The sequence below is a fragment of the Tamandua tetradactyla genome, chromosome 7, assembly GCF_023851605.1.
Source record: "Tamandua tetradactyla isolate mTamTet1 chromosome 7, mTamTet1.pri, whole genome shotgun sequence".
NCBI classification, from domain to species: Eukaryota; Metazoa; Chordata; class Mammalia; order Pilosa; family Myrmecophagidae; genus Tamandua; species Tamandua tetradactyla.
In genome coordinates, this window is record NC_135333.1 from 55,923,122 (window position 1) to 55,938,255 (window position 15,134).

A 15,134-nucleotide genomic window follows, 5' to 3' on the forward strand; every position below is an offset into this window, starting at 1 on the left:
AACAAGGTTCATTTAATTATCATTTGCATTTGTAAGAAACCAGAAGAGAGACTTCTAGTTTCAATATGCTATTCACTGTCCTATCCTTCACCTGAAAAGGGATATCTCAGCATGTCCCACGCCACCAGAGGCCTTGGAATATCACTGAAGTGGAAGGCATCTGAATTTTGGGGAATGTATTCCCCACCCTTTTTTGGTATGCAAATGTCTACAGTAGCTGCTACTTCCCAGCTTTCCTTCAACAACCTTGCCAGGTGATGGATGGTCAGGGAAGTAGGATTTGAGAACTTTGGAAAGCAAAGAGACATTAGGGTACTTAAGTGGGCAATGTCTCCTGCTTTGAAACATGTGAAGTTTCAGGTTGTTCTAATGACTTCTAGCTATTCTGCGATGTGAGGGAAAATTCCACTAGAGAGTTTTCCTGCCCCAAATGCCAATAGCATTCCCTTGTTGAGGGAAACTCCCGGCTTACCTCTTTAAATGAGGGAAATCAGACCCAGGGAGTCAAGTTATTTGCTCAAAGTCAACACACTAGTCACAGAAAGAGCCAGAACTGGAGCCCCTGTATACAGAGCAGCACTCTTTCTGTGAAATCATACTAAAGTTCAAAGTCTATACAGTCTTTAAGACAAAAAGGGAACTGTCTCTCATGGTAGGATATTTGGAACCGTGATAAAAAGACAGGAAAAATATTTTGACTGGACATGGAGGTCTGCACAGCTGATTTTAAATTGTGGTGATATAGGCAGATATCTTCTCTGGTCTTAAAAATTCAGCACGAGAAGAGGGAGATCAAAGTTAATGAATATTTCACAATTCTGTGAAATTTCCCACTTCATTTCTCCTATGGAATGAGGTGGGGAAGAAAGGAAAGGATGAAGGAAAAGCGGAAGAGAACATTCCTAGGATACGTTCTGGTTATGTGGTTTTAAACTAAACATTTATTAAAATAGTTCTAAATATAATTTTTTAGACACAATGTCATATAAAGACATGACATAAGAACTTTGGACAAAAGAAAAACTTATAAAGTTTTAAGTCAATTCAAAGGATGCTGGAATTTATTTTAGCCACATACATGGTTTTTGAGTCTACTTTGTTTATAAAATACGGTCAGCAGGGCTCTGCGGTTTTGAGAAGCCATGGTGCACGGTAAGTGAATCTTTTACTTCACTGCAATTATCATTGGTTACCTTGTGTACAAAAGACAAAAGCAGGTGAGAGGTGACTTAACCTAAAAAAAAAAAAAAAAAAACTAGCTAGACTGGATACAGACTATTGTGCTCTGTTCTAGACAACTTAAGAGGGACTTTGACAAACTGGAGCACATTCTGGGGAGAGTACCTGGATGGTCAGACAGAAAACCACTCCAAGCACTTGAAAGAACAGGGAATGTTTAGCTTTTATCACTGAAGCCTCCAGGTGGGACAAAATAACTGGCCTTAACTCTTTGGAAAGTATTGGGGCAATTTAAAAACTTTCATTTTTAGGGAAATTTTCAAACATACCAAAAATATAATAATATAAGAACCCCATGTAACTATCGCTCAGTTACACCACTGTTAGTACTTGGTCAATCTTAATTTTGTCTATACCTCCATTTTCTCCACCTTGATTATTTTGAAACCAGATAGCATATCATTTCATCCATGAATTCTTCTGATGTATTTTATAAAGAGTATTTTTGTCCTACATGGGTAGAACTAGCATTGCTAGATAGAAAATTTAAAAAGATTTAAATTAAGTATAATAAATCATTTTAACAGAGATGTTCACCTACTGAATGGATTGTCTTGGGAGGTAGTAATTTTATCATTAAGGAGAGATTCAAGTCAAGTTTGGCTAACCCACTAGCCTGGATAAGTGCTTCAGTTTAATCAGGGCTTTTCAACATTTTTTTTTCCCATAGAGAAACATATGATAGACAAAACCAACATGCTCCATCCATACTGATACATAGTTTTCTGTAAGCCAGGGGGATGCCATTTATTTTTCTTCCATCCGAGAAAGCATATTAAAATGCGGCGAATGTAAAGTTGTTACTGTAGAGATGGACTTGAAGTTTGTTTTAATTTACTCAAAATGAAGAGCAAATCCTTCACAAATTCTGATACTTTAAACAAAAACAAACTTTTGGGACTCCCTTCACCTCCACTCTCAACCCCAGAAACACAATGACTTCCGACACTCTGTGGGTCCACAGCTCTGAAAGAGAGACCCACTGGAGCTGGCAAAACCCGTGGTCCATCTGAGAGTACAGAGGACGTGAATTCTGGTCTTATGTCATTGTTACTCACATGGAGAAGTTGGAAATGAAGGCTCCTTTGGGAATTTGAACATCAAAAACCACATTCTGAGGCACTGGGGAGTTGTTGACCAGTTTGCTCTGGATGACGGTATTGGCCGAACGAGAAGTAATAGTGGACTGGACTTTATAGCTATAAAGAGTTATTTGATCATCATGTTCCTGGGATTGGAAAGAAAACATAATAACTATATTCTTAGAAAAATGATATAGCATTTCCCCAAGTATTTGATGTTAATAGCAGTACATTTTATTTCCTAAGTACAATCCCTAGATTTATAAGCATGGTTAAGCAGGTGTCTTAGGTATTATTAAGAATTTCCACAGTTTATTGGATATACCCCAGCAGAAGTCTACCTTTGTTTTGAGATACCTCAGGGTGCCTTTTAGCTCTATAAGTCTATTGATAATGATAATTCTTTTTTTTATTAGAATGCAAGTGGAATGTGGTGGTGGACAGCAAGATTGGATGTGAGAATGCCTAGGAAGCAACTTCAAAGACAGGCCCATTACGAGGGAAAGAATAAGGGATTGCAGAGTTGGGAAGGGAAACTGTGTCTTTAGAGTGGATATGGTTGACTCCTGTCATTCCTAGAGCCCCATAGTGCTAATGACCTTCTCCAGTCTCATCTACTATAATTTCATCTTCTCCTGGTTCTCTTCTCCTCCCCCAAATTAAAACAAAATGTGAGAACACTGATGGATTTGAGTGAAATGAATGGAATATCACAAAAAGGGCATTTCGATGTAATTCTTGGTCCAGCACACTGGACCTCCTTTCCCATTCCTTCGCTACTGATTGAAGGGCATCTCTGCTGTAAATAATTACAGTACATTGGTATGCCCAGAGGCAAGGTGATAAAAATACACATCTTTTACGAGGCCCCCAAGAGCTTCTTCAGGATGGTGGCAATTGTGCAACTCATTCTATTTTGCTTTTTTCTCTAAAAGGATTTGCTTATTTCAATAGTAGGTATCAACCCACAAACCTCATCTTTGGGGCTGGTTTTGGGTAAACCTCTCAACTAGATTACATCTCAAGCTGGAATGAAATTCAGGCTAATTTATTTGTCCTTCCTGTCCCTTAAGAACGTACTTCTCACAGTTTCTGTCAGTTCAGAGTAGGCAGCACAACAGAAACCTCTTCCTTTTGATGCTTTCTTGCCATGGGAAGATCTGCTTTGAACATTTCAGGAAAATTGAGCCATTTCATGTTCAAAAATTCCTTTCCTGGGGACACTTTTACTCTCCAAAGCTATTAGATGTCACATTTGATCAAAACTAACTGTGAAATTGGGAAAAATACGTATGCTTGGATAAAAACTTGTTGGTAAAACTTGAGAAAAAATAGAAAAGTCATTTTTTGACTCTTGATGAAGTATCTTTGTGTCTGCAAATATCTTGCAATCTTTAATGCTGAATTTTAGAAACACTTTCAAACAGAATTGGGTAAGGGGGTATTTCGAAAGCCAGGTAAACACTCTCAGGAATGAAGACGAAAGAAACAACCAGACTGATTTCCAGATAATAGTTAACAGAAAAATCACTTGGACATCAATGTTTAACAAAATCAAAGCAAACTTACCAACATTTCTCCAGAATCTCCAGAAACACTTCTCTGTGAAAGGAAGGTAAATAATCATTCTTCAACTATATGTTATTTATTACCTTGAGCGAAAAAATGATTTTCTCTCAGTCGAAAAATATTTTTTCTAAAACTGAGCTGCAATTCATTCATTCACTGGAGCTGAGATATGACTATTCCATATTCTTGAATATCATTTTCCCACTAGCATATGGGAAATTTTTCTGCTATGTTGCAAGCATAGCAATTTTTTTATGTAATGTAGTAGCAAATATTTTTAAATGGAGGTATTCAACTAAACTCACACTAAGTAGCATGTGCCACCTTTACTCTGTCTATCCATTTGCCTTTTTAAAAAAATTCAGTTAAATGGTTATTTCAATACCTTACCCTGCCATGGGGCTCTAGATAGTCCCACAGTGCAATTATCCCCCTTCCAGGCTCCCTCTGCACCCTTCTTCCCCATGGAGCTAATTCCTACTCATCCATCAGATTCCAACCTGGGCAGAAGTTCTTCAGTAAAGCTTTCTCTGAGTTTCCAGGCTAGGTCAGCTTCCCTGTAAGTGTCTTGCATAGCAGCAGACTCCTTTCTTTCAAAGTATTCACTGCTTTCTAATTATTCATTCTGTTTGAGTGATTGCTTGGTTATCATCCATCTTCTCCTTTGGATGAAGCTCTGAGAAAACTTTCTTTCCTGGTGGAGGAGCCCCAGAACCCAGCATGGTGACTGGCCCCTGGAAAATTCTGTGCTCTTAACCACCGTAATAGGGAGTTATCTAATCATCTAGCGTCCTGAGGTCATGAGCAGAGGTAATCTTCTTGCTTTTGAAAGCTGAATGCCTCAAGAGTTAGGGGTGAAGGGTTAACAGTGAATGGATTTTAAAATAATGTCAGGTGTTGGATATAAGCTCAGCTTGCCTGATTTGGGAGAACAAGGTTTTAGTGGATGTGTGAAGCCAATAGCTGCCTTCTTCTCTTAGACTATTTGAATGTGCTTCCCAATGACTAAAAGTTCTCTCTTGTGGCTAGAGGAAGACCCTGATGTGTTGACTTGCCTAGTGAGTTCCAATATTGGGCTACAAAAAAATCGAACTATTCGAAAGTCAAAAATGCATACCCCTACAAAATCGGCTATTTGTTAGTTTTGCCTTGCTTTCATAAGTACCTCTTTTCACAGCACGTGAGGGTCTATGTGGGAGAACCAACTCCCTTTAGTTAGAACTCATCTCTTGCTTCTCATGGCCTCAGGGCTGCAGCCTCCAATGATGCAGCAGTGGTTGGAGGAAGGAGAATGCCAAAGGTGCAATTGGAAGTGTCTGTCACCACCAGGATAAGAAATGCCCTCCTAACAGGAAATTCTTTCTTATAAGACAGAAAAAAAAAAAAAACTGTCCATAATCCTAAATTTTAAATAAAACATGTAGCCATATACTCTTCTTTTTTTTTCTTTATGCTGTATAGCAGGGTCACATTTCATTATTTTTCCATGTGAGTATCCCATTATTGCAGCACCATTTGTTGAATTTTTTGTTTGTATGTTTGGTCATTTGTTTTGAGGGAAGTACATGGACATACATGGACCAGGAATCGAACCCATGGCACGGCAAGAATTCTACCCCTGAACTTGGACGCCCTCTTTCATATATTCTTTAAGGGCCACACGTGACCATTATGTTTTGGAGGCAATGAACAGCTATGTGGAGGTCTCCTATTTATTTCACCTTGACAATGCTTCCATTAAGGTGCAAAGCCACTGGAATCTTCTCTGCTAAAAAGCGAGCTCTGGGGAAAATCTGGCAAAAGGCATCTTATTACTTCTAGTTTTACTTCACTCATGAACTCTCACTTTTGGAATGAAAGCTTTCTGTACCTGATATCTCCAGCTCTCTGGCACAAATTGAAATTTTCCTGGGGCCAGTTCCACAAGATCTCCGTACTCTGCAAACTTAAAAAAGAATTTAAGATGCATATTTCTATTTAAAAAAAATCGGGAACAGAAGAGGCAAAATGTTAAGATTTGACACAGCTGGTGGTAGGTACAAGGGTGTTCTCTATATGTTATTTTATTCTCTTTCCTATACCTCTGGGCAATTTCATTTTTTAGTCAATGATTTCTTCAGTATGTTTATGTTTGCTAGCTATATCCCAGAGGTGAGTAAATAGAAGTAAACGTTTTCAAATGTCTTGGCTGCAGGAATTCATTTTTGAGCTTGCCAGAAGATTGATGGAACAGACAAATGGAGGTCTAAGTGTCCAAGTTGTTAGGTAGGTGCCTGGGGAGGTGCTGTGCAGATCCCGGGGCTTTAGCAGTGTTTCAGTAGTTAGATGTACTCATGAGAGTCTTAAATTAAAAACGTAGGTACGAAAAGAATACCAATAAGAAGTGACTGTAAAAGCACCAACACATCTGGGCCTCAATTCCTGCTCTATCTATGAAATTTCCAACACACACTAACATAAAGTGTTAGAATATATGATAGTTTCTAAGCAGCAGAGTGATTTTTATCTCTGTAGATATGCCAGCAATATCCTTTGGAGGTAATCCATTCTGCAAGTATTATAAGTGACTGCCTTTGCTAGGATAATCCCATAACACATTTTGCTTTTCTGGCATATACATAGCTCTTGTATGATTTTCAAAATGACTCAGTTCAAGACCTTCCTTATGAGAAAAGGGGTCTGCTGGGGAGAGCCAAGGGGCCAAAGGGGGGTCCTTGAGCTTTCCGGGTATTGTTCCTGTACTCTGCCAACCTACGTGCCATTTTCCCACTTAAAAGGAATGTTTCAAGTGCCCTTATTACAGAAATCATTGTTCATTTAGGTGCACAAAACATTAATGCTTTGATAATGACTTCTTTTTAGTAAAAGAGTGATATTATTTCTTAATAGTAATAATAATAATAGCTAATAATCATTAAGTGCTACTAGTGCCAGGCATGATGCTAGGTAGTTTACATACATTATTCAATTCTCCTAACAGCTCTTTAGGTTAGTCTGTTATTACCTTCATTCCTTAGATAAAGAGTGAGAACTTATGCTCTAGAACTGCTAAACTGTGGTAACAGCACATTGACCTTGACTTAATTCTCAAGCAAAACCTGTTAAAGAGAAATATACCTTTCTAGTAATTATAACAGCAAACATTTCCACCCAGATGAATTTTATCACAAATTTTCATTCCATACAGTGTACAACTGTTGGATAGAAAGAGGCTATTTACTGAGCATATATATAGGCCAAGAATAAGGAAGTCTTCTGGAAGTACTTACTTCAGGAAGTCCATTTGTGGGGATTTCCAAGCCCTGTGCTACAGAGAGAAGCAACCAGAAGAGAAGGCACGTGAGTCGTTTCATTTTGCCGGACAGCTTTGCCAAGCTCCCCGGAGCAGATGGTCTGGAGATAATTCCACTCCTTCCCGCCGAACCAAGTTCACAGGAGTCCAGAGGAGCACAGTCTGTTTTGGAAAAGAAGGAAAAGAAGAAGGAAAGTGCTCAAACTTTGTTCAAAAGTGGAACAAATATTTGTTTTGGAGCTCAAATTTGAGCTGTGAGGGTAGGTCGGACACCAGGAGGTTATTCAAACAACAAAGCCAGGGGCAGTAACTGGGCTATGAGAATAAATCAGCTTTGGTTGGACGTGCTGTTTTTCTGCTTTGGCTGATTTTCGTTGATCTTAAAATCAGAGACACCTAAATATTATCGTTAACCTCTTTAAAGGAGCAAGTGAGGAACTGCACCAAGAAACAGTCAGAGAACAAAGGCTAATGTGAAAAATTTCGGTAAACAAAATCTACTGACTTCCATGAAAACAGAAGAAATTGAGAAACAATGTGGAGAGATATATTATGTTTTTTTCTTTTTTGAGCAAAGAACTAGGTTTTTTTTTTTATTGTTAATAGTTTTCTCCCTGTCTTTGATAATCAACTACCTGTTATGTACAAGGAACCATGTAAAGTAAGGTGCAGGATTCAAAGTCCTGGTCATCAGTAAGAATGCATCATTAATCTCTCTCATTAAGATAACCATGTCTGGAAGGTGGCTCAGCAGGCAGAGTTCTCGCCTGCCATGCTGAAGACCCGGGTTCGATTCCCGATGCCTGCCCATGCAAAAAGCAAAAAAGATAACAATGTCTCTCCTTGCCCACTCCTGGTCTGCCTTGCCTGGTTGGTGGCCAACAATTCTTCTCAGTCCCAGAATCACTGAAAGTCCAGCCTGGCAGTATATTATATTATTATTTCCTGCTTATGGTCTAGATATAATAACAATGTTAAGTAAGATTTATTGAGCCCTTCCTTGAGTTGGGTATTTTAACTTGGATTATCCACCCTGTTTGATCATTGTAAGTACCAAATAGACTGTGTAGTGTCTGTATCCTCATGTACAGTTGAGGAAATGTATTAAGATTAAGTAATTTGCCTCACATCTCACAGCTATTAAGTGGGATGGAATGAAGACTCAGACCATGAGCTGCCTGAATCCAAGGTTTTTGCTCTTCATTATTACACCTAAGAGAAGCAACATGCTGTGTCCATCTCTGGGATCTGGTATTCTAGGTGTGAATTTAGACTAGAACATACCAGTAACACCCAAGCTGGGTGGCAAGTCTACTGGACTAGCTTTTTCTTGAGTGTTGGTTTCCCAGCACCTACTCTAGACATCTGATTGAAGAGGGCCATGGTGTGGACCCCAGTGTAGTCATCAAGGACCTGACATTTTGTCCTTTCCGCCTGCTACTTTCCCCAGGATGAAATCCATGGCTTCTTGTCATCTTGACTCTTTACTTGATCTAAGACTTGGTCACGGACCTGCTGCAGGAAACCACTACTCTCTAAAAGTCCATTCACACATTCACATGGGGGAACTAAAACCAATACGAAACAGACTAAAGTCTGCTGTGACCTCTGAGTTATGATGATTTATGATTGTTTATACCAGATCCTATTCTAACCAGACTCAACTGGCTCCCTTGCGCATCATAGAGTCACTCTGAGGATTAAGTTGAACATGACAAGTAGATCAGTTGTCTGATAGACTTCTGACTTTGTTTAAAGGAGAGTAGTTCAACGTTTATTTCAAAAACAGTGTGAGTGAAGACCAAGAATAATACCCAAAAGAAAAATTTACAGCTTAAAATGTAGGCTGGTGTGATGGCGTGAACTGTGTACCCCAGTTTGGACATGCTCTTGGTCTTAGTCCACTTTCTGGTGGGTGTGGACCCATTGTAAACAAGATCTCTTCAAGATGTCACTTCATTAAAGTGTGGCTCCACTGAATCAGGGTGGGTTTTGATCTGGATTACTGGAGTCCTTTATAAGCAGAGTGAAAGACAGAGAGAGAGAAGCCAGAGCTGGAAGTCAATGGAACACAGAAAAGAAAGAAGATGCTACCATGTCAATAGCCTTGTGACAGAAGAATCGAGGAACCCAGAGATTGACAGCCAGTTGGGAGATACTGATCCTGGAAGGAAGAACGCTTTCTAGCCTCTGAAACTGTGAGCCCATAAATTCTTGTTGCTAAGCCAACCCCCTGTATGGTATTTGTTTTAATAGCTAGGAGACTAAGACATACCCATACTGGAGAACGTAGATGAGCAGACAGTTTATATATAAGAAAAGATAGATAATATTTTTTCATAGGTAAAAATGCTCATGTGCTCATATGAAACAAATGAAATTGAAGACAACTTTAATCTACTATGAAACATGTACTGCAATAGAAACATAATTAGGGATTTTTAAACCGCATTAGGAGGTTATAGAGAAACAGATAATCCACAGTACTGGTGGCACAGAGTTGATTCAGGCTTTCTGGTGAGTAATACGTTATATATAAACTGTGAACTATAAGATCATTGCTGCACCATTTATATTTGGGGAACAAATTCCCAGGAAATAATACAAAAGGAAAAATACAGCCAAAAGTTTCAATCACTAGTGAAAAATGGACAAGCAAAGTTACAAATAAAGGGGAAATGGCTAAGAAAAACAGTTGAGCTAATAGTTAATGAATTAGCTCAAACACCATAAATATTGATGCAGATTTATGCAGTGGGTGCTGGAGACATGAAAATAACTCACGGGGAGCTCTTACTCTCAAGTGGCTCACTGTGTTAGTGGGGGAGGTGGGGAGGGCCAATAATACTTACAACAAATGATAAATTTGAAAGCTGTTTACCTGGCAGAAGTGGTTCAAAAGAAGGCATGATCAACTCCCATTAAGAGGTGGGGACACATTTCACAGAAAAGATGATGTTTCTAAAATTTTTCACGACCCATGGGCCTAGATTGATAAGTCTTACTGCTATCACACTTAGTCCAGAGTGGTAAATATTATTTGGGGATTTTAAGAGGCTCTTTTATATATGTGTAACTTAGTACTTAGAGATAAGAATGAAGTCGATCAGGTTGGGATTAAGGTAATTCCAAACACAGGGGTAAGGAAAACATTGTCTGTATTCTAGAACCTCACTTGCTCTTTGAGACCAAGGGAAGAAAGGTTTATTTTGTCTGGAACCTACATATTCTGTAGCACATAATCTAGCTAATCTGTCTGGATAGCTCATTTACACAATCAAAACACAGGGAACCCAGAATGAGAATGGAGGCCTTTAACCCTGTACAGCTTAATGTAATACCTGGTTATATCCCAGTACATATTGAGCAGATAATCAAAAAGTATTGACAAAGTCCCTTGAAGGATGGTAGAAAAAACACAGAACTATTAAACTTCACTACCAGGGAAACCCCCGATACTGTGTCAAACATAGGGACACCCAAATCAATAGGCCAAGCCCTCAATCTTGACGCTTGCTCTTGTGAAGCTTATGTATGTAGGGAGAAGCTTAGTCTACCTATAGATTTGTTTGTTACTCAGATATGGCCTCACTCTCTCTAAGCCTAACTCTGAAAGTGAAATCATGGTCCTCCTCCCAACATGAGACATGACATTCAGGGGTGAAAGTCTCCCTGGCAGCGTGGGAGATGACTCTGACCCTGGCACTGTGGGATCAACAATGCCATCCTGACCAAAAGGAGGAAAAGAAGTGTAAAAAGTAAGGTATCAGTGGCTGGGAGAGTTCAAAAAGAGTCGAGAGTCTGCTCTGTAGGTCACTCTTACGCAAGCTCCAGTTAGACCTTGCTGCCTATTATAACTTTCTAAACCCTAACCAAAACCATTCCAGCCAATCTTAAAGAATGCCTAAGGCAATATATAAGATTCTACAAATGTCCCATGCTCTAGGGTAACTTTCCAGAAACCTACAACCTCCAAATGGGTCTCTAGAGGGCCCAGCCTCTCCAGAACATTAGCTAGTTCCATCTTCCTACCCTATGTTATTGACAGACACTTCCAATATGAAAAAGTTAGAATGGTCATAGCCCAAATACCCCTAAAGAGTTGGACAGAAAGGTCAATGGTGATGGTGGAGTTATACAGAGAAGGTAAGATTTAACAAACGAATATGATTGCTGAATCATTAAATTGATATCTCTTTTAGTCTCCAGTATCTTAGAGCAGCTAGAAAGTAAGAACCTAAAATTGTGGAATTGAACTTATGCCAAACTGTGAAATCTGTTCTACAACTAATTGTGGTGTCATGCTTTGATATTTATTGCTTTTTTTGATATATATGTTATTTTTTACAAGAAAGAGAAAAAAGTCAATTGTGATGATAAAAAAATATTTATTCCTTCTAGCCTCCAATGTTCTGGAGCAGCTAGAAGGAAAAATCTGAGATGATGGTATGGTAGCCCTGTAACTACTTATTGAAGAATGCTTTGAAAACTATTGCTTTTCTCTTTCTTTGCTTTGTCTATATGTTATACAGTAAAAAAGCTAAAAAAAAAATTATGCATGTAGAAAATGAAAAAAAATTTTCATGACCCTAAAGAGAAACTTTGTATCCATTAACCAATAACTCCCCAGCCGTCCCACCTCCCCAACCCCTGATAATCTTTAATCTACTTTTTGTTTCTATGAATTTGCCAATTATAATTATTTCATAAAAGTGGAATCATACAATGTTTGTCCTCTTGTGCTGACTTATTTCATGAACATGATGTCTTCAAGTTTCACCCATATTGTCACATGTATCAGAATTTCACTCCTTTTTAATGACTGAGTAATATTCCATTGTATGGATATATCACATTTCATTTACCTATTCATCAGTTATTAAGACACTTGCCGTTTACATTTTTAGATTTTCTCAAGTGCAGAGACCATACACTTATTTAATCAACGTCTATATATGGTAGCCTATTACTGTGCCGGCACTGTGCACACACTCATCACCATGAGGCTTTTTAGCACAATAGTGTCTGACTTGAATCACTATTGGAAAGATGTGACCTTGGCATAACATCTTTGCTCTCATATGTTTTACTTTTTAATAATTTTCCCATTATGCTATTAGTTCCCAATCCTGGAACATAGTACTGTATTCAAAACCTAGATTCTGCCAGATTTGCAGTCTTAAAAAGGTACTTTCTCCCTTTAAAATCTGTTTTCCTCTTTTGCAAAATGAGGATATAATAGTGTCTTAGTTTGCTGAGGCTGCTGTAACCAAGTATCATAGACTGGGCAGCTTAAAACAGTTGAAATTTACTGTCTTACAGTTCTGGGGGCTGGAAGTCCAACATCTATAGGTGTATTCCTGGCTGTGCTCCCTCTGAAGGCTTAGGGCCCTGGCAGCAGTTGGCTCGCCATCTGTGGTGTGCTTTGGCTTGTGGCATAACTCAGCTCTGGCCCAGTCACATGGTTGTCTTCTCACTTCTCTCAGGGTCCAATTCTTCCTTTCTTTTAAAGATGCCGGGAAACTTGGATTAGGATGCACTCTCCTCTCAACAACTCATGTCTTCAAATATCCTATGTACAAATGGGATCACAGCCATGGCACTGGGGTTAGGACTTGAACATATCCTTAGAAGGAATTCAATTCGACCCATAACAGACATCTACATCTACTGTTGGGAGAAACAGTAAATGGGGAACAAGGTGAAGCATACAGTACCTGACACAAGGTGAATGTCTACTATTGTACCTGTTGTGTCACTGCTGCCACTGCTCCAAGCAGCAAAAGAAAATCAGCCTGGAGAGCAAAGTATAGTTCACACGGCACATGACTGAGAGTTGTCCCTACTATTCTGGCTAAGTTTCCTTTCAGCTTTTGAAATTGCATGGCAGTATATCTTCTGGGAAAATGTATCTTCTGGAATAATGGATAAGAGGAAACAGATGCTCCTCACCCTTCCCTAGGATGGACTGGGTGAGCCCTGAGCTGAGTGAGCGCATCAGCCTAGTCCTCATGGGTGCAGTTCTGTCACCACATTGGTTTTCTCCACCAAGACAATGCCTCTGGGCAATGAGGACCTGATGGCTTTATTTTTTTTCTAAAAAATAATTACGATTTTCAAAATTATGGTCCCCTCTGGTGATCACTTAATTTCTGATTATTTTAATCTTTTTTTTTATTAATTAAAAAAAGAATTAACAAAACAATTAGAAATCATTCCAATCTACATGTACAATCAGTAATTCTTAATAACATCACATAGTTGCATATTCATCATTTCTTAGTACATTTGCATCGATTTAGAAAAAGAAATAAAAAGACAACAGAATAAGAATTAAAACAATAATAGAAAGAAAAAAAAAAAAAAACAAAAACAAAAAACCTATACCTCACATGCAGCTTCATTCAGTGTTTTAACATAATTGCATTACAATTGGGTAGTATTGTGCTGTCCATTTCTGAGTTTTTATATCCAGTCCCGTTATACAGTCTGTATCCCTTCAGCTCCAATTATCCCTTCTCTTTTTTTTTTTTTAATTAACGGAAAAAAAGAAATTAACCCAACATTTAGAGATCATACCATTCTACATATGCAATCAGTAATTCTTAACATCATCACATAGATGCATGATCATCATTTCTTAGAACATTTGCATCGGTTTAGAAGAACTAGCAACATAACCGAAAAAGATATAGAATGTTAATATAGAGAAAAAAATAAAAGTAATAATAGTAAAATCAAAACAAAACAAAACAAAACAAAAACCTATAGCTCAGATGCAGCTTCATTCAGTGTTTTAACATGATTACTTTACAATTAGGTATTATTGTGCTGTCCATTTTTGAGTTTTTGTATCTAGTCCTGTTACACCGTCTGTATCCCTTCAACTCCAATTGGCCATTATCTTACCCTGTTTCTACCTCCTGCTGGACTCTGTTATCAAGGACATATTCCAAATTTATTCTCGAATGTCTGTTCACATCAGTGGGACCATACAGTATTTGTCCTTTAGTTTTTGGCTAGACTCACTCAGCATAATGTTCTCTAGGTCCATCCATGTTATTACATGCTTCATAAGTTTATCCTGTCTTAAAGCTGCATAGTATTCCATCGTATGTATATACCACAGTTTGTTTAGCCACTCTTCTGTTGATGGAGATTTCAGCTGTTTCCATCTCTTTGCAATTGTAAATAACGCTGCTATAAACATTGGTGTGCAAATGTCCGTTTGTGTCTTTGCCCTTAAGTCCTTTGAGTATATTCCCAGCAATGGTATTGCTGGGTCGTATGGCAATTCTATATTCAGCTTTTTGAGGAACCGCCAAACTGCCTTCCACAGTGGTTGCACCATTTGACATTCCCACCAACAGTGGATAAGTGTGCCTCTTTCTCCGCATCCTCTCCAGCACTTGTCATTTTCTGTTTTGTTGATAATGGCCATTCTGGTGGGTGTGAGATGATATCTCATTGTGGTTTTGATTTGCATTTCTCTAATGGCCAGGGACATTGAGCATCTCTTCATGTGCCTTTTGGCCATTTGTATTTCCTCTTCTGAGAGGTGTCTGTTCAAGTCTTTTTCCCATTTTGTAATTGGGTTGGCTGTCTTTTTGTTGTTGAGATGAACAATCTCTTTATAAATTCTGGATACTAGACCTTTATCTGATATATCATTTCCAAATATTGTCTCCCATTGTGAAGGCTGTCTTTCTACTTTCTTGATGAAGTTCTTTGATGCACAAAAGTGTTTAATTTTGAGGAGTTCCCATTTATTTATTTCCTTCTTCAGTGCTCTTGCTTTAGGTTTAAGGTCCATAAAACCGCCTCCAGTTGTAAGATCCATAAGATATCTCCCAACATTTTCCTCTAACTGTTTTATGGTCTTAGACCTAATGTTTAGATCTTTGATCCATTTTGAGTTAACTTTTGTATAGGGTGTGAGAGATGGGTCTTCT

The 15,134-nt window shown here is 38.5% G+C and overlaps 1 protein-coding gene across 1 annotated transcript in view; it reads right to left on the minus strand.

The window, feature by feature from the left end:
- The window catches only part of ITIH2 (inter-alpha-trypsin inhibitor heavy chain 2), a 50,722-nt gene extending 43,427 nt beyond the window's left edge, over positions 1 to 7,295 (minus strand). The window contains exons 1-4 of the mRNA XM_077169459.1: positions 7,160 to 7,295; positions 5,761 to 5,835; positions 3,891 to 3,923; positions 2,298 to 2,467 (exon numbers count right to left, since the gene is read on the minus strand). Coding sequence (XP_077025574.1) covers positions 2,298 to 2,467; positions 3,891 to 3,923; positions 5,761 to 5,835; positions 7,160 to 7,243 — 362 coding nt within the window. The 5' untranslated portion in view covers positions 7,244 to 7,295. The remainder of the gene's footprint in view (positions 1 to 2,297; positions 2,468 to 3,890; positions 3,924 to 5,760; positions 5,836 to 7,159) is intronic.
- Positions 7,296 to 15,134: the final 7,839 nt, after the last annotated feature.